Consider the following 19,159-nt stretch of genomic DNA (forward strand, 5'->3'; position numbering starts at 1 on the left):
TCGATTAGTTTTAGTAGCTTCGTTATCTAGATTCTCGCTTGCGCTTAAATATAAATATAAACTTCTTAGGTGCTAAATACATTTGCATTCAAAAATGTTTAGCAACTATTTGCCATGAAACTTTCAATTTATACACTTTGTTTGGTCGTTCATTATATGTAGCTATGAATATTTTGTATTTTGTATTTTGCATTTTGTAAACTGTGTTGAAGAATTTCAATTATTTCTGTGATTAGCCAATCAGGTGCTTAGCTTATAAAAAACTTGCTCATTTTGATTAAATACTTTTGTTGCATTGCAAGCAAGCGATTTCAGCAAAATTTTGTTATCTTATCAAAAGCGTGTGCAAATTCATTATTATTATTATTATTCTCTTGTTTTTTTTTTTTTTTTTTTTTTTTTTTCTTTTTGTTTTTTGTCAATTGTTTTACAAAGTTGATTTGATATTCGAATGCGGAAACCATTGCAAGCTCGCTTTGTATAAAATGAAGTGATTTAATTTGAAACAGAAACGAGTTGTGAAATGCAATTCTATTCGTATGCTCACTATTCACGATTCTCATTTATAAAATGCTATTGCTGTTCTCTTAAGCCTCGCACGTAGATATAGCTTGGTCCTATTGGTTTATCATTTTTCATTTGAGTACGTAAAATGTAGTTAGACTTTTAATTAAACATTTAGGCTTAATGTAGGTCGTTCAAGTCGAAAACTTAATGTTAGATAGTTATACATATATCGTTTAATTTCATTTCTTTTTCCTTGTTAACTAAGAACTGCTGTCGTACAATATTAGATTACCCTTCCTTAGCTCCCTCCCGGCCAGAGTTGACTAAAAGTAAACACAACTGCGAAACTGAAGAAGCCGATCATAAAGACCACAGAAGTCGCCTCGTGACGGCATATTGCGATAACTATAAATAGACGAAGCCGTAGACTATTCCGCCGGACAATTGGGCACGAAGATAAGGCGGTAGATTAGTTTCTACAAAAGCTTTAGTTTATTGCACAAAATATGGATCTACATATGTTAACGGGCGCTTAACGCGCGTTCCGGGACAGCACCTCGTACTCGAATATCTTGACCTCCTCGGAGCCGAAGGGTATGTAGAGGCAGCCATGCGAGGGGTGCACCTTGCCCACGGTCAGGCTGCCGGCATGGTAGCCGCGTCCCGCGTACAGCGTCTCGCCATCGGTGGTGTGACCCACCTCAACGGCCCCGATCGGCACCTCGCCATTTGCGCCTGGCAGCCATATGTAGTTGTGTCCGCTCAGCACCTCGTAGTTCTCCAGCTCGATCTCGTTGCCGCCATAGGCCACGTAGGCCTTGCCCTTGTTCGGTATGACCTTCGCCGGCAGCAAATCGTTGTTCTGGAATGCACGGCCAATGAAGATGGTGTCGCCATCGGCATCGTGGCCAGCGACGACGGCGTCTTGGGGCAAGGCGCCGTGGCTGTAGTGTAACCAGGTGTGGACTGCAAAGGATCAGCGGGAGGTGTTAGGTGATGCAACCAGATCTATGGACTCGTGCGCCACTGCTTACCAGACATTCTGCTCGGCTTTCGAATCGGTACTAAGGGTTTCTAAAGGCGGCCAGCTAATATTGCTTTTGGAAGTTTTTTCCATTTGAAATCTTATCTGGGGCGGCATTAGGGAACTAGCTGGCTGGGGCGATAACGCAGTTAACAATCGATTCACGAATAAATTATCTAAGCAAGGCAACCATTGAAATCATAAACTGAGCACAGATGTGGTTTACCATTCATGATATGATTCACTTAGCATAAAAGAACTTTGATAATCACGCTGGAATTCGCTTTAAAAATGATTAACGATCTGATAAATCGGAGAACTTACTATTTGTGAATTTTAGCTCAGAAATAGATTAAAGGAATTCTTAATAAATAACATGCTTTTTCAATATTGATTTACAGCTCGTTTCGCAGTTCAACTCTATCTAGATGGCCGTAATTTAAGATTATTTTTTTATATACTCGTAATTGTTAACAAATGTTTGCCTAAAATTCAGCAATTCCTAACGAATGAGTTCATCTATTTACAGTATTCGAACGATAAATACACAGGTGAGATGTAATTCAAAATGTAAATATGTACCTAAGTATTCGCTAAAAATAATTGCAATTGAATTTGAATTCTCATTTTTCTTTTTGTTTTCTTTAAATTTTATTAGCTTTGATTTAGAGTCGATATTTACCTAGGAGCGCTTTGCGTTTTGTTTGTATTTCATAGGTAAATAGTTTAAATTAGGTTGTTTAATATTCGTTTCGTTTAAATGTTCTTTTCCTTTTTTCCATCAGTTATTGTTAATTAGTTGTTAAATATTCATTTATAAATCACATAATTGCTTGATGATTCCATATATGTAAATATGCTTCACATTGTTTTTATTTCATTTTTATTTCTTTCTGCCGTTTATCCTGTGTTATCCTTGTGCGCAATTACTGTTATGTGCAATTGTAGACACTGAGAGAGTGGAAGAGTGGGAGAGATAGATCTAGACACACAATATAGCTGGTGAGGGGGAGTGAGAGAGACGATACAGATAGAGCAGCGGATGTAGTGTACAAATATTTTCGCGCAGCTGAATTATATTAAATGCGTTTTTCACGTTCGCTTTAGCTTAATCCCTTCCTTCATCTTTCACGGGTCGCTAGCTACAGCTCTATTTGCTGTTCCTTCCGATTATTATAGCTGTTGTTGTTGTTACTGCTACCTTGCTGTTGCCAAAAGCAGCAACGCAATGCTAAGCAGCAAGGATTCCACGTCCTTAGGGTGGCTGCCATTGCAGGCGTCCGCATCACTGCAGCTCTGAAGGCAGCCGTGAACGTATCTGAAAGAGATGGAAGAACGGGTAGCTCAGATAATGTTAAGTTATGGCTGCGACAATGGGAATATATTAATGTCAGCGTGCTCAGCGCAAAGGTAACATATGAATTTCGTTAAAGCTCGACTGCTCGCCTTTTAATATACGTCACGGAGCAGGCGAGAAATATGGGATTGCCACGGTAAGATGGCTACGCCATCAGACCTATCTAACTTGTGCACATCGGCGAGCAAACATGCCAAGCGAGTTGGCCTAACTCGAATTCGTATTTGTATGTAAATAGCATTTACAGTGCAAAAAAATAAAATAAATTAAAATAATAAATAGATAAAATGTTTTTCTGCACAACTTTGAACTCGGGCTATTGAAAATTTGTACAGCTTAAAGATGTTGCCTTCTGTTATAGTTAACAGCCCTGCTATCGTTACGTGCTCTGTTATAGGTGCACAGCATTAACGTATTATGTTAACTGCCAGTACTTTAACATAATCTTTATCGTAATGCATATCGTTTATTGCAAATCACGAGCGAAATTGCCTGACTGCCTATCACGTAATTGTATCAGTTCATAAAAAGTTATGGCAAATTCAAATGTGCCGTCTTTATGGCCATATTAGAGACCTGTGCCAATCACCTCATAAAATTTCACGCATGTCATAACAAAAGATATGTGTATGTATGTATACATAAGGATACATTAATATCTTCTTACATCCACATATATATTTGTTTAGCTCACGCACCTGTTGTCATAGTAGAACTTTCCACAATGCGACATTCTTATGATCTCTGTGTCTGTGGTGAGTGTGCCGCTGTCCAGGGCGCAGCCGCGCACCGTTATCGTCTCGCCGTTGTCATCTGTGCCGAGTGCAACTCAGTAATATTAATAACTCACATTCATTCATTAGAGCATCCACTCACCATAGTAGCCGGCGATCTTGATGCAGGCGGTGGCCGGGAAGAGGCCGTCGCGGCCCTTGCGGCCGCCCATGCAGGGCGACTCGAGGATGGCGGTGGAGTAATTATTATGAAATGGATCGTCGCAGGCCTTGTTGGCGCCGTTATTCGAAACGCACTTGAAGCAGTCTATGCAGTGGCCTGTCGAAGCGAATTAGAGTCAGCGACAATTTGCGAGAAATCTGCTTGGCTTACCGTTGTGGACGAACAGCAGCAGGAGCAGCAGCACCAGGCAGCAGCTGATTTCCATTGACGTGGGCGCCGCCATGCTCGAAACACACTCGACTCAACACGCGGCCTCGCTGATGATGCTGAACGGGGGGGACTGCGTTATGTGGCCCAATGCCAATGCGGGCGTTGCAGCATTTTCGGTCTGTAAGCAAGCCAGAGAAATACATTATAGCTGATTGATTATACGGCTTCTGTTGATGGCCGACAAATTGAAAATGTCAACGTCAAGATGTGGGCAGATGCGAGCGTTGGGTTTTTCCCATTTTCATAATTGGCTTTTGTGGAAATCCCTGGCCTATTCATGAGTGAGGCTCAATTGAGATTTGGATTTGTCGACTCGACGCTTGAAAGCGTCAAGCTCGTAAAAATCAAAAGTTGAGTTCATCTCTCTCATTCCCACTTTCTCTGTCTCTCTCTCCCTCTCTGTTAGGCCAGAGGCCATAAAAATTTGGCCGGGACACCCGAAATGCAATCGAAGAGAAGACGCGCAGCCAGCCAAAGGCAAAGGTAATAAATTTTACAGCACCAATTTTTGACACAATTTTTCAGTTCTCGTTTTTGCGTGGACTCAACTGCGTGCAAGTCGAGTCGAGTCGAGTCGAGTCGAGTCGGGTCGGGTCTGGTCTGGCATGGCACTGGTGGGAGGCGGAGACGCAGCCTGTGGCATATTTTTTATTGGCAGAGTGTAAATAATTGCTTTTCAGTCGATTTTCGTGTTGAATGCCCGGCCATATTTGCTTCTTTTTCGTGTTGTTTTATAGTTCTTGTTAATGGCCATTGTTGTTATTGCTGGACGCTTAACGAGCGCAGGCGGGCGGCTGGGCCATTTTTCTTGTTCTACGATATAAATTATGACAAATGATTTGCAGTTGCGAGCAGCGACCTGCCAAGAACTGTAGTTAAGTCGAGAGCTCATAACTCATGTGGCTGTCAAAGACGACTCAATGGCTCGCCCATCCACCTCTCATTACAGTCATCCACGCCCATGTTTGCCTTACATTGCGCTGCGCTGAGATGCAATACATTCAACGATATTTGTCAGTCAATGCCCGCCCTGGAATCTCGATCCAAGTCAAAGCAATCGATGCAGCGCCAACTAAATAAAACATGTAAACACGCTACGGGATCCATTCGAATGTGCCCAGAGGGCACTCAGTGCGAATTCTCGGTTATTGCTCTACATATGCATCACTCCGATGATTTATTACAGGCAGCAGGCGCGACAGATGCCGCGTTACAAATTATGAAAATCTGCATGGCCCACGGGTCGTATGTGTCACATTTTAGACGCAATTGACTGCGTTAATTATGCGCCCGGGAGCCCAGGCAGGCAGGCTTGCTGCCGGGCCAGTAATTATTTACGAAACAAAGTTGAGTTACGTAATTAACACAACAATTATTTAGAATCTATCTCGTCTGGCTTAGGCGGCCATTCACGCTTAAGCTCAGCTGACTCTTTCAGCGTAATAATTCGCTTTGTCAGCTTGAATTTCGCCGTTAATGTGTTCACCTGCGCCATCGGACAGTGTAACAAGGTGTAATTAAACTGCGAAAGCCACTCGCCTCTGCGTTTGCAAATTACCCACTGAGCAGACTAACGGGCTGACTACTTGACCACGTCACTGTCTGGCCTGACTGAGTCGCTCGCTCTGGCTCTGCCAACTCACAGGAAACAACATTCAGCGCCAGTGTTGACGGAAGCGGAAGCCAGTCAATGCCAAACCAAGCCCCATACAACAGTTCTTGTCTGTCTCTGCCTTTGATTCCAATCCATTCCATTCTATTCTATTCTGTTCTCTGGCTGAATAGTTTACCTTCTGTGCATTGTGTTGTTGCTATTGCTCGACTCTCTGTGCCTCATAAATAGAATATAAAGCGTTGTCAGTGTCTCTGGCTGTCGCCAGGTAGTTGTCCTTGTTGTCCCTGTTGTCCTAGTCCTCTCTAACGATGGCCCATCTGCTTGTTAGTTGCAGCCTCAATGGAGTTATCTCATTGTCTGTCTGTGGCAGGACTTGTTTAATTTCGTGGCTACCTTTATGGCCAGGCAATGGCTAAGCTGCTCAGTCAATGTTTACGACAATGCGCAAACTTTGTGGAGAAGTGTTTGCCTCATTTCCCAGAACATCCCACAAAGGCAACTCAATTAAAGCCATCCTCATAATTTCTAGCACTGAATCATTTTCTGCTTTCGCTAAAGACCTCGACTCTGGCTGATATGTATTATATGGTTTACATGGGAGGCCATGGCTCGTGGCGCACATTAAAGATGAAAAATGACAGAGCCCTCGAAACACCACAAGTCAGCCCAACAAAGCCCACCTTCCCCACTCCACTCTCCGTCCTCCGCATTGGTGGCCCATTAATTTCTTAATCTGCTTGTAAATTATGATGCGAACGGAGGCACGGGTCTATTTTGATTCCAATTCAGGCTGGCCATTAGCTGCTGCAGCACCTGTGAGAAAAACGCGGATTATTATAATTTGGTTTACGTCCCTCTCTACTCCCCTCTACAGTAGAAACAAGAGAGGGAACGTGATTACAAAGGAATTGCAAGTTGGCAAATACTCAAGTGAAGACTCTTCTTCAGAAACTCTTAGGAATTTGCTTTGTTTGCTGCTGCCTCTGCTCCAGCTGGAACCGAATGATTTATTATGATTTTGGCTTTGACAATGATAATCTGGGCATAAGGAGACAGACCTCTGCTTGGATTTGTTCTGCTGTGCTGTAGTCGACGGCTGCCATCGGCTCCACTTCTGTGATTAGGCACAATCCAAGCTCGATGTTATCGGCACAGTCGCCACTCCCTCCACCCCCGCTGATGACAAGGGTCTGCAGTGTCAGAGGCGACAAAAAAGTCAATACAGGGCCAGACAGGCAAAATCTGGCCCAAAGTTTAGACAAAGGCCGTCCTTCCCCGACACCCAGAGACCCAGAGACCCCCTGGCCTCTTGGCCCCTTGGCCTCTTGAACAGCCGCGTGTGTCATTGTGTCTTAATGGCCTGGAAGTAAATGCCACGAAGCGTCCATTTTACTGTTCAGCCCCGCCTCGAGTTTCAATCAAAGTTGCAAAGTTTTTCCGCCTTCGCTGCTCTTTTTTTGCCCATTTTCCCATTTCGCCCGCCTGAATTTCAATTTCTGTCAAATTAACTTTAAATAAATTCAACGTAAACAAGCAAAAAGACCAAATGGAAAACTTCCTGTGGAGGAGGCCAATTATTAAATTTGACTTTTTCCCTCAAACTTTTGGCCAAGTTGGCCTAATTGTTCTTGGCTGAAATAATGTGGCACTGTCTGTTTTAAAATTAACCAAATGACTTTGTCTATTCCACTCTAATTAAAATTAGTTGACAGTTTCCGCTCACTAAAAGTCTCGATAACATTTGACGCATTCGTTCAATTCGCTCTGCGGGTCGCGCTTTGTCATCGCGGGGTAATTTCATTTCACGCACGATCCACACACTTGCACACACACTCGCACACATTACACACACACAATTATACGTGGACACACACGAGGGATAAATGCATTTGCATAACTGCAACTTTAAGTGGAAATTTCGTTGTTGCTGGAAAATTTCATTTGCGCTTTACAGCTACAATTTGCAGTTAGCTGTCATGGTATGCGTGTGTGTGTGTGTGTGTGTCCCTCACACACAGCTGAGTGTGCAAACAACGAGTTGGCAATTTAAAATGCGATTGTCATGTGTTCAGTCAGAAAGTAATTTAGTTGCTCACTTCTATTATTATTTTAATATGCACATCATTTGTGAATAATTACTTTTAATTTGGCTTATTTTGTGACAAAGTAAACGCTGAAGTGGCCAAAAATGCAAATGCAAATCATTTTCAAAGTCAACATTTTATATTTAATATTTGAATTGTCAATTTAATGCTTTCAGCTTATTTAAAATGCGATTTACAGTTGCTATACGATTAGTTTACCAAATGGAATCTAAATTTATTTTATAATGCTGTTATGAATTCAATTAGCCTTTGTGATTTCATACTGAACTACACACAAAATGGAATCAAATTTAATTAAATGCTTCGTTCACATAGTTCTCTCTATCTCCCTATAACTCCCTTCGAAAGCCAATTAACTGTGTCCTGATTACTCCCTATCCCTATCCCTATCCCTATCGCTATCCTTCTCTTATCCTTCTGCTATCTTTGTTTATTGGCCATGCTCTGTGGGCCTCTAGCGGAAAACGTTTAATGGACGCACACTCTAAAAATGTTGCAAGCTCACGCAAGCAACCTCGTCGGAAAGGAGCTGCCCCAACTAGCTGGAGATTTATGTCAGGGTCATGAAAGTGCCCAAACTTAGTTTCTCCCTCTCTCACTCTCGATCTCCCTCTCTCTCTCACTCTCTTTGGGTGGCAGCACGCTCATGAGCCGGCTTATTGCCATGCTTACCATTAGTTAAGCACTTAAGCCAATTTTTTCAATCATTGCGGCTGAACTTGGCTGGGCTGGGCTGGAGGATGGGGGTCTCCCAGTGCCAGATGCCAATTTGAATATGCTTCGAGTGGCATTCGGGCCACTCCATGCGCGTAATCCCCGCTGTGCAGCTGCCTGTCGAGCGTGAACTATTGTGCGGGTGTCAAAATGAATGCAGCCTGCATTCAGGTAACCGCCAACTCACTAAGCCCCACCAGCCGTGCAACTGCAGTGTTGCAACACAGATATCCAGCATTTGTGGCTGCCTCGGAGCACGCACTCGGCTCGCTCTCTCTCTCTCTCTCTCTCTGTCTCTGTGGCTCTGGATGTGGCTGTGGCTGCGGCTGTTGCCATAAATCAACAATGCGACATGTGGGCAGCTGGCAAATCCGCGATTTCAACCTCAAAACATTCCAATTACGACTCGACCACGACCACGCCTACTCCCACTACCACTCCCACTCCCTCGATATGCCCACTTATAGTGCGATAATCAAATTTGCTGCATGCCGGACTAATTGCCACGGGAAACACACGAAACCAACGAACGATGAGGCCTTCTACCTGGAGTGGAGTATTTGAGAAACGAAAATGCAATTCGACTCGGACTGAATGTGAGCTGAAATTGTTAGCAGAGTATTCAAAATCAATTTAAGTCTTTATAAAATATTCAAATGCTTTGCTGTGACTTCATCTATCTTAAGCTGCGACACATGCATTTGCTTCTACTGCGACAGAAATCGCAAATGCATTTGACCTTGGCCACTTGAAGGCTTAGTCAGGCCAATGCCCATTTGCACTTGAAAGGCGCTTAAGAATCATCCACTCAAATGGAAGCAGACATGATAAGAAAGGCAACTCTGCACTCAATAGTTGCTCAGGGCTGGCTAAGCGAAGTGTGAAGCGATGCTAAGCTGCTTAAGATGTTTGCCTGCTGCACTGCATGCAAAGCAGCTCTGCTCTCTCACTCTCTCTCTCTCTCCTCTTCTCTTACTCCTATTTATGCTCCTCCTACTCTGCTCTCAGTATCAGCAGCTGTTGCCTGGGCTAATTATAAACTTAATGATGTGACAAAATGGCTAGAAGGGCTGCTCGATGGGCAAATGCAGCTAATCTTTAGCCATTGACACCAATAGCTCTGTGTTTGTGTGCGATGGCAGTCCCTCTCACAGAGCTGAGTGTGTGCTTGTGTGTGTGTGTGTGTGTCTGTTTTGCCATGTTCGATGACACTCGACCGCAATTCGCCAGCAGACAAAGCAACAGCAACAAGAGTCCCCTTCTACAGGCTGCGAGTGTGTTTGCCACTCAATGAGCCACGCTGACTGCCTCTGCCACTGCCTTTTCCTCTGCCTCTGCCACTTCTGGAATCCGATTCCCTTGCCTCTGTCACTCTCCTTCTGCCTTCTGCTTGTGCCCTGAGGCTCTGGTGTTCACACGGTTCACTGGCCAAACGAGGCTGCTCACTTTCTGCTGGGCGAACTACAAAGCGGATTCGCAGGACAGCTGAGACTGGGTGACAGACAAACCCATATTCGGATGTCTCCCGGTTCTCCTGGCTGCCCGGTCAGTGCACAATTCATCTAATTGCGTGGTTATCCTGTTGCTCTTGCTCCAGTCCGTTGGCCGGCTTTATTAATGGATTGGGTTCACTTTACAGTTTTATCGCGTTGTTAACAACGTAAGAAGTCACGAAGAGAGATTAGGGGAACCAAATACAGAGCCCCTGGGCAACGAAGATGTTCGAAATTAATTGCCAGGCTCCAAGTCTCAGTTACGTGCTCCCAGCGGCTCCTGCGGCTCCCAGCTAATTGACAAAATACACAAAATCAGCCTAGTTAGGAATCAGAATTCCCCCGGGGGGTAATGGGGGTCTGCTAATTAATTAAATTATGCTTGCAAATACTTTGCTTCCGTTTGGATGTTTCGTTTCCCATTTCCACGTGGAGTTTAAAAAGCATTTTTTCATTAACTCTGAGTGTTTGTACGCCACAGAGACTCTGCGAAATGGGGACAATGTCCTCACACGTAATGCTGAGTCAGCAATCGATTCCAAATTGAAACTTAAGGGAAGGAGAAAGAATACTAAAAGGACACTTGCACCGCTTAAAAAGCATCAGACGGGATTAAAATGCAAGTGAACAGCGAGGGGGCAGAGAGTGAAGCGAGTTCTATTTAAGCTAAACTGTTCTTGGAGGTATTTAATTATCGATTCTTATTCAAATTCTTTCAATTCGATTTACAGTCAATGAAATGTTGATACTGACATCTCTTTAATTTATATATCCCTGAGAGGAGCGAGGCGAATTGTAATTGAAGGTTTCGCAGCAATCTAAATTTTTAAACAATTCCATGAATAACAAAACAGCAATCAGCAAATACAAATTGCCACGCCCACAACGCCCAGCTCTTCTCTATTAAATTCTCTCTTTTCTCTCTGTATGAAAACTTGCCCGAAGAAACTCAATTTAAAGTGAAGTCTCTGAGGCTGTGAGCATGACCGAATGACAGATTGAAGAACTGAGGCAGGAGTAGCATTTCAAGTTGTCTATGCGTGTGTATGCGTGTGTGTGTGTGTGTGTGAGGCCACAAGGGTCACACACAGGTGAGAAACCAAAGCAAAGTTACCCGAGGACTGCGTTCGCTTCCCACTTGCTCAATAATGCAAAAAGTTGGAGCCAAAATGAAAATGAAAAGTTTTTGAGACCAGAACAGATGAAGTGTACACCAAGACAAGATAATACTTGTGTAGACATGCACACACATGCACACACACACATAAGCTACAAGGCAATTAATTGGATGGAGCTACCTCTCGGAAGGAACGCACTGGGAGTGAAAAATGACAGCAGGAAAACTTTAGCTAATTAAAGTGCCTATCAGAAATACTTCTGTGTTTGAGTGTGTGTGTGTGTGTGTGAATATATGTATATGTGTATGTGTATGTGTGTGCTCACAGGCGGAAATTATAATTGTACAATTTGGTTATTATGTCGGAGCTCTTAAGTGCGTGTTAAGGGCTCAGCGAAATGATTCTGAGAGAGGGAGAGAGGGAGAGAGTGAGAGAGAGAGATAGACGCCCTTTGGGGCTGCGGCTTTCAATGCGGTTGCTTTTTTGTGTGAGTCCTTGTTTGTGTTTATGCTCGTGTCCCCAGTCACTCGATGCCACCTGCTGGGCCTCGTCTCTTCTTTCACCATGCAAATATTTACACTTTATGGGAATCTTTTACACAGCCTCTCCTCCTCCTCTTCCCTCCTTCCTCCTCTTCTACTGTCAGCCTGTTTGTCAAGTGGTGAGCAGGCTTTGTCTCTGGCGTGTGTCGAGTGTTGGATTTGCACTTCTAATTATGTTAATCGCCTCACGTGTGCCTCACAGCATAAGTGCCGAGCCTTAAAATTATAGCGGGGCATTTAAACTGAAAGTGTGACAATGCACACTAAATGTTTTTAGGGGAATCCGAGGAAGAGAGAGAGAGAGAGAGAGAGAGAGAGAGAAAGAGAGAGAGAGAGAGAGAGAGAGAGACAGGCGAGGAGAATTAGCTAGGTACTAATTTAGTTGAGGTAGCACAGGTAAATATTATTTACTAAATAATGTGACTCTGATGTAGACAGAGAACATTTCATGAGCTGTTTTATTTGGGCGGAATATCATTTCCTGTTACATTCTCCCATTTAGCTAAAAGTAAAAACCATAAAATAAATATCTACTTCGTTTTCAGGTTGAATATGTGGAGCAGAGCAACTGCACAATGTTTGATAGGGGGAAAGAGTTTCACATTGTTTGGCTGAGGAATTTAGGAGAAACCTTGCTCTGGTTTAGTCTGGCTGGTGCATCAGAGCTCAGGCTGGGAAAACATTTCCAATTTATGCCTTGGCTGTAAATTTAAGCCGCATTTCATAGCTTGCAGCAGCAGCCACAATGTTGCACAAAGGCGATGGAGTGTGAGGAAGCTGCTTAGATAGGCGGCTATTCTCCTGTGTTCTCTTGGAGCATAGCTAGGTGGAAGCAGCTCACTCTGAATATCGATTTGCACTTTAACGAAACGAATGCAACCTAGTCCGTGGGATATGCAATTTATTTTAAATAGAATGCAGTTGATATAAATAAAGCATATGCACATTCCGCATTTAATTAAATTCTTTAGTAAATTGAATCAATTCACATGTTACCCACGTGTGTGTGTGTGTGTGTGTAATAAGACCTGTCCGCAACGATCTGTAAACGAGCTTTATTTCTCGGGCCATTCGAGTGGCTCGAGGCGCAATGCGCCAATAATTTCTCATTATTTTTTCAGGCAGCTGATGCACAGCTGGGCGAGGGAAAATGAAAGCAGTCAGCTGGCATTGTGCCTGGCCGAGTCTCTCTTTAAGGTTCAGCCGCTGCCTGGCATGGCTTACATCTACCTCATTGGCATGAGCCACAGCTCTGCCAGATGTCGGCCAAGGCGCGGTTGAGTTGGTTTTTCGTGTTCATCAAACAAAGTGCATTTTGTCGTCGAGCATGACACAAGCAAATGCAACAAGAGCATCAACCACTGCAGCAGAAACGAATTGCAAGCTACAACAGTTCAGTTCACTTGTTACTCTGCATTTCTCCCCTTTCTTCTCCCCCCTGCGAATTTCTTTTAATTTGAGCCAGCGAAGCGGCACCCAACGATTCCTCTCGTTCTTCTTCTTTGAAATACTTTAACTTATTTACAAAGTGCGCAAAACGCCGCAAAGTATGCAACGGGAGCAGCGACTGTTAAGAGTTGAACCTAAAGCGCTTCATGGAGTTGGGAGTAGGATTGGAATAAGAGAGAGAGAGGGGGAGAGAGAGAGGGGGAAAGGAGAGCTCAATACTTTCCGTTCTTGGATGCAAGTTTTCAGTTTTCTTTTAGTTTTAGTTTTCTAGCTTCGTGTATTTGGCAAACTACAAGAGAAGGGGGGGACGGAGGGAAGGGGAGGGATGGAGAAGTGGAACACGGAATAGCGAAATGGATGTGGGCAAAGTTTTTGTGCCTTTGTGCAAATATTTTGCACGGAAATTGCATTTGCGGTGCCGTTTGCAACAGTTTTAGTAGCTGCAACAATTACAACAACAACAACATGATGACGATGATGATGATGATGATGACGATGGCGTGATAATTAAAATTGCGAGCAACTTGTGTAATAGAGTCGCGAGTGCAATGCGGCGTGCTCAATGTGGCAAGCGCCACGAGGCACAGTGCCAAATTACGGAGAATGAATAATGGGTTGATGGAATGAGAGAAGGATGAGCGAACAAATGCCACAAATACAGTGAATGCAGTGGGATGCTTTGATTGATGAAGAAGCAAATCAAAGAGATAAATCAAACTTGAGGCAATTGATATAGTCAGCTCTGTCAACAGAAAGTTTCCCTCTCATTCCGAGAGTGTTTAATGAGAGATTGTAGAGAGTAGAGAATACTCTAGTTGGGATATGCAATATGCTCTCGGATTGCATCGTTGCTGTCGTTTGCATTCTGCTCAACAACATGAAAAACAAACTGGAAGCAGTTAAGCTTCCGGTTAAGTCATTCCGCAATACAATTCAATTTGCCGTAGTGCCAAATGCAGGAATTATTAAGGCGCGTTTGGTGCAAATAATGAACTCTATAAAGTTTTGCCAGCACACTAAAATATGGAGAACATGGCAGCCAAGCAATGCCAAGAAATGCCAAGAAATGCCGGGGAATGTCATGAAATTATAAAATGCTTGAAGAGGGACGAAAAGTTGTTGCCACTTAACGGAAAGTTTGCTCAAACAGAACAGAACCGAACAGAACGAAGCAGAGCGATCCACGCAACGACTTGCCGAAGTTTTTCAATAAGCAGCAATGCCAGCAGAAACAAGGCTCAACATGTGTTCCAGACCTGCCCACGAAGGAGCAGTCGAGGGCAAGGCAGGAGGAGGAGCTACACAACTGTGAAAATGTGATGAAGCGAGTGAAAGCTCTCACTAGGTGAAACGGAAGGGCAGAGGTGGAAGGGGCGTGGGCTGAGAATATATGGAAGCCAAGGCCAGGGAGCATTATAATTTATGATAAGCCAATAAAAATAATTGAAATACATTAAAGGCAGGCAGAGCCAGCAACAGCAACAGCGACAGCAACAGGGAACAAAGAGAGCCAGAGTCAATATCTGCCCATCCATATATGAGTTGGAGTTCTTTCATCGATTGCTGTGAGTCGTGAATCGTGAATTGTGAATCGAACTGGAGGAGGCACGAGAATATTGAAGTAATGGCACGCAATAAAAGGCGAGGCATAAAAAACGACGCGGAATGTCAAAGTTGAGCCGCACGCCTCGAGACATTCTGATTGCGGCTACTGGGCGAAGGCTGTGTGAAGGCTATGAAAAATACAAACAATATAAATAAAACATGGCGGAAGGTAATGTCAGCATTTGAGGGCGAAATTCGGCGGGTTAAGACGAGACGAGATATGACTAAGTGATTGCTGTTTGATGATTGTGGCTCGACTGGAGATAAGATGACAAAAGCCTTTGATTTGCGTGTTAGAGTCAGCGACGAGGAAAGATTTCCCATATGGCTCACGCTGCGTATGCGTAATAAAGACGGAAGCAGCGATAAAGTGACAAATTGCACACGTATCTCACATTTGCTTTAGTTGTCTGTGACATGTCCCATTTACACCTCTAATGGACTGTTTGCATGTCAACTTTGATTTCATGAGCTCATTAAGAGGATGAGGAAGAGGAAGAGGAGAATATACATGTGGAGATATATTTCTTTCTATTTTGACTGTATTTCAATTCTAGTTCATAGTTGGCTATAAGTCAAGAAAGTTAAACTTCTCAGCAACTCAACATGTTTCAGCATCTCCATAAAGTTGTCTTCATGCCCCGCCCACACATTTATCTCCTAGCTGAGCTGCGAAATACTTCAAACTCTTCAGCCACAGCTGCTTGGCCACTGAAAGTTGAACGCGTTAAATTTCACAGCTTTGGCTTTGGTTTGGGTTCGTTTTTGTCTGGCTGAATTTCCCTTGGTGTTTTCCGCTTGACAACTCTGCTTAATTTAACACGCTTTTTAACTCAATTTCATTTTGAAATACGTATTTAATTTAGCTTTTAGTGCTCTGAATTATTCATTCATTATTGTTTGATGCATGTTTCATTGAATCAATACAAAACGCAAAATGAACCGCTGAGTGATCAATTTGAAGCTGACTACGAATTACTTTTGCCACATCATCACGAATGCAGAAAATTAATAAATTTCATTAAATTTCAATTTGCAGCTCCTTTGTGGCTTGCAACGGGCGGTGGCAATAGCAACGGCAACCTGGTGGGGCAACAATTTATTATGTGTCTGCTTTGCATAGCAGCAGTAAAAATAACAAAGGACAACAAACAACAACAACAATATTTTTATTTCATTATGTGCGGCAGGAAGAGGAAGAGCGACAAAAAAGGAGACAGTGGAAGGTGGTGAGGGCGGGCCAAACGAGGGAAAATGGGACAACAATAACGATAATCATAATAGCAACAACAATGGCGCGAGGGGTCGTTAGCGACTGAGTGGAATGGCAGGGGAGGGGAGGGTAGCATGTGACGGGGCGTGGCATGATTGACACTTTTACATGCTGATGGTCTGCTGGTCAGTGTCCTCTCTGCCCGGGGTCAAACGAGCACGTATGCCAAGTCTATGTATGTATGCAAATGAGAGCGAGGTCCACTGAGGACGGCTGTCGTTGCAGTTCAAGCTACTGCAGAAAGAAAGCTGACGCTGCGTCGCTTCATTCGAAACAAACCTGGACAGGAGCTGCGATGGGGTTTTGACTGACTCTGCGCTTTGCCTCGCTGGTTTTGGTAAAGTTAGCAAAACAGAAAAGTCAACAGACTGCGGTTTAATTTGCAAGCCAAAATGAAAACTCAAAACGTAGTGGGAATACAAAATTCAAAAAAGGGAAACATGAAGAAATAAAATTAAAATTATTCAAGCATTTCTTATGGGACATAAGGTTTTTGTTGTTAACGTTGTCTAGCTAAAGAAAAAAGATGGCCGAGCTCCATAAAAATGCTCCGAAAAGAGCTTTAACTCGACTTAGTTCAACTTAAAACTAAATGAAAGACATTAACATAAGGAGAAAATGAAAACTACAGACTTACATACAAAATAAAATTTTAAGCTAAATAATACAGTTTTAAAATTTAAAAAGTTTATTAATTCATTACTTACTACTAACTAAACGGAGTGATTATCATATGATGCATTTATATTACACTCTGTCAAACAATTTAAGTTTGAAACGGATTATTATATAAATACTTTAATTAAAGTATACAAAATGTAAAATTGCAAATAAAAAAAAAAAAACGTTTGACTGCAATGTAAATAAATTAAAACAACAAAGGCTTATCCTGATTTTTCAAATATATGCTGAGAGCTCGCGTTTTTTCCTTTACTTATTGTGTAAACAAAAATAATTAAAACAGGCATAAAAAGCTTCAAAGCCAACAAATTGTGGTTAATTTATTTAATTCGCCTTTACAATTTTATTGCGAAATAAGCCTTTTATTTTCAGATTTTTTATATATTGCTTTGCTCAACATGCAGCGTTGGCAAAAAACGCAAAATTGCCTCTGTAAAAATCACGTATACGCACCGCATGCAGATATCCTCGTCTGCGGCTGGCACATAAATCAAAACTCATAAATTTTATTATCCTCCCCTTTCTGTTCTCTGCCCACTGAAGGAGTGGGAGCCCCTAAATGGGCGCAGCTCAAAAACAAGTCCCTTGACAGCATCGCCATAGGGGATAAGCACATTCGCATATTTCAAATGCTTTTAACGGCGCATTTTATTAACTCCGTTAAGTCCTCTGATTAGGCTCTGTCAGGAGTATTTTGAATTATTAATGCGCGTGGGGAGAAGTGGCTGATGTAAATGGCGACTAAAGTAAACAAAGTAAACATGCAGCAGCAATCTCTTTTTTGGCAGTGCAGATCCCAAAACACATTGAGCTGGGCGAAATCTCGCGCCCAGTCAATTAGCAGCAACACCAGCCAAGTGACCAATCCAATGATTGGTAGCCATTCCCTGCTCTTGCCCCGAGCTGGGCTACATCAAAATTGCATTGCCCAGCTCAAGCCTTCCGGATATGCAACACTTCTTGTGGGTTTCGGGTGGTGAGGAAGGTGAGGGGGGAGTGAAGCGGTTGTGGCTGCGTGCTGTCGGTGCTGCGTTGCTGATTCTGTCGCCCGCTGGCAGCTTCCGGCTGCTGAGGTAAATTTAATGCAATTTAAATGGAATTTTCCTGCTTTCATTTATCGAATACGCACCGCAGCACACACACACAAGGGGCGCACACATACAGGCTGCAGCTGTAGATTTCCATATTTGTCACATAATTGGGACAAGGACTTTCTCTGGCTGCAACAGCAGGACATGCCTTCAATTTGTACAAAACTGAAATGGAACAATGTCTGTCAGACATTTGATGGGCGTGGCCTCCCACAAAGTATCCGCAAGGGCTGCAGGACTCTGCTGGACTCTGCTGGCTATGCTGCTGACGGCATGGATTCTGCAAGGGAAACAGACATAAGTCCCTGTCATTTGCCACACTTGACTTGTTGCCGGACAGATGTTGCCCCCTCCTCCCCCGCAGCTAGACAAACTCCTCCAGCCCATGGGCAAATAGTATTATGTATAATTTACTCGCTTTGCTCTGTTTGATGTGTAATGTTTACTCTGCCTAAATAGCCTCCTCTTTCTCTCTCTCTCTCTCTCTCTCTCTCTCTTTCTCTTTCTTTCTCTTTCTTTTCCTCCCTCCTTCACAGTGATAATATTCCAAATTATGTTTACCAAGTATTTCGCCTTGCTCGCCTAATGCATTTCGCCAGCCTCCTGCGGTGCCTGCAAAGAACAACAAGAGACAAGTCAAATACCATATTGTAGGCTGAGTTCCCCTCGATGTCAGAAAGTCAAAAGATTTTTAAATGGAAAAACTGATTGTCGTCTGGATTCTTGTTTGAGCAATAAAAACATTTCAGGCTGGGCCATAAAACTCGCTCTGAGAAATGTTCGCTATCGCAGGTTGGAAATTGAGAATTTAATAATGGCTCCCAGAAGTATTTTATGTTATCGAGAAGAAAAAATCAAACAAAATTTGTGAAAATATTTAGTATTGATGTCTGCCATGTGGAATATATATATATTTCGATGATGATTTGAAGAGGTTTTTCTGTTTTCAGTTTTCCCTTTTTTGTCGTTGCTTAAATTTAATTTGCCCATTCCATATATCGACTCTCTTCGCAGCTCCGCAAATATTTACCTGGTGGCTTTTTAATTTAAGGTTTCTCTGTGTCACACGAATTCCGAACGAAGTCAGATTCGGGTTCAGAGGTAGCTCAAAGCATTGCAGAGCCTCGGCCTGTGTTTACTTTCGCTTTTTATTAATTTTCCCTTGCAGGAGCAGGCGTTTGTGTCCCCTGTGAATCCCTTTATTGGCGAAAGGATCTGTTGACACTTCTGGGTTACAGAGAACCCTTTCGCCTCTACCCAGTCCCGCCCTCCATGCATATAAATTCAATTCACAGCTTGGCACAGTGTGAAGAGCGGGCTGTGGGTGCACTTCGTTTCTGGAATCAGATTATGTGTAGGGCCTCGATTTGCATCCCAATATCCACATCCCACTCGAGTACGAGTGCCTCGTCAAGGTG

General features: G+C 43.2%; 2 protein-coding genes across 7 annotated transcripts in view; both read right to left on the reverse strand.

The window, feature by feature from the left end:
* Nucleotides 1-976: 976 nt before the first annotated feature.
* LOC108660303 (pfs47 receptor) lies at nt 977-1,680 on the reverse strand. Its single transcript, XM_018113652.3, has 2 exons — nt 1,542-1,680; nt 977-1,473 (listed from the first exon to the last, which is right to left on the reverse strand). Exons 1-2 carry the CDS (start codon nt 1,546-1,548, stop codon nt 1,040-1,042), a joined length of 441 nt encoding a protein of 146 aa, XP_017969141.1. The 5' UTR covers nt 1,549-1,680; the 3' UTR covers nt 977-1,039.
* Nucleotides 1,681-2,180: 500 nt separating this feature from the next.
* The window catches only part of LOC108660302 (uncharacterized), a 66,678-nt gene continuing 49,699 nt past the window's right edge, over nt 2,181-19,159 (reverse strand). For 4 of the 6 annotated variants that reach the window (XM_089258016.1, XM_089258026.1, XM_089258022.1 and 1 more), the window contains 4 exons: nt 3,996-4,173; nt 3,765-3,941; nt 3,587-3,701; nt 2,181-2,849 (listed from right to left, as the gene is read on the reverse strand). In XM_089258016.1, coding sequence (XP_089114142.1) covers nt 2,729-2,849; nt 3,587-3,701; nt 3,765-3,941; nt 3,996-4,068 — 486 coding nt within the window. In that variant the 5' untranslated portion in view covers nt 4,069-4,173 and the 3' untranslated portion in view covers nt 2,181-2,728. Of the gene's footprint in view, nt 2,850-3,586; nt 3,702-3,764; nt 3,942-3,995; nt 4,409-18,302; nt 18,354-19,159 lie in introns of those variants that run through there. The other 2 variants (XM_089258018.1, XM_018113651.3) reach the window with 2 other exon arrangements.

The sequence above is a fragment of the Drosophila navojoa genome, chromosome 2 (genome assembly GCF_054131105.1).
Source record: "Drosophila navojoa isolate 15081-1374.11 chromosome 2, UAZ_NAV_1.0, whole genome shotgun sequence".
NCBI classification, from domain to species: Eukaryota; Metazoa; Arthropoda; class Insecta; order Diptera; family Drosophilidae; genus Drosophila; species Drosophila navojoa.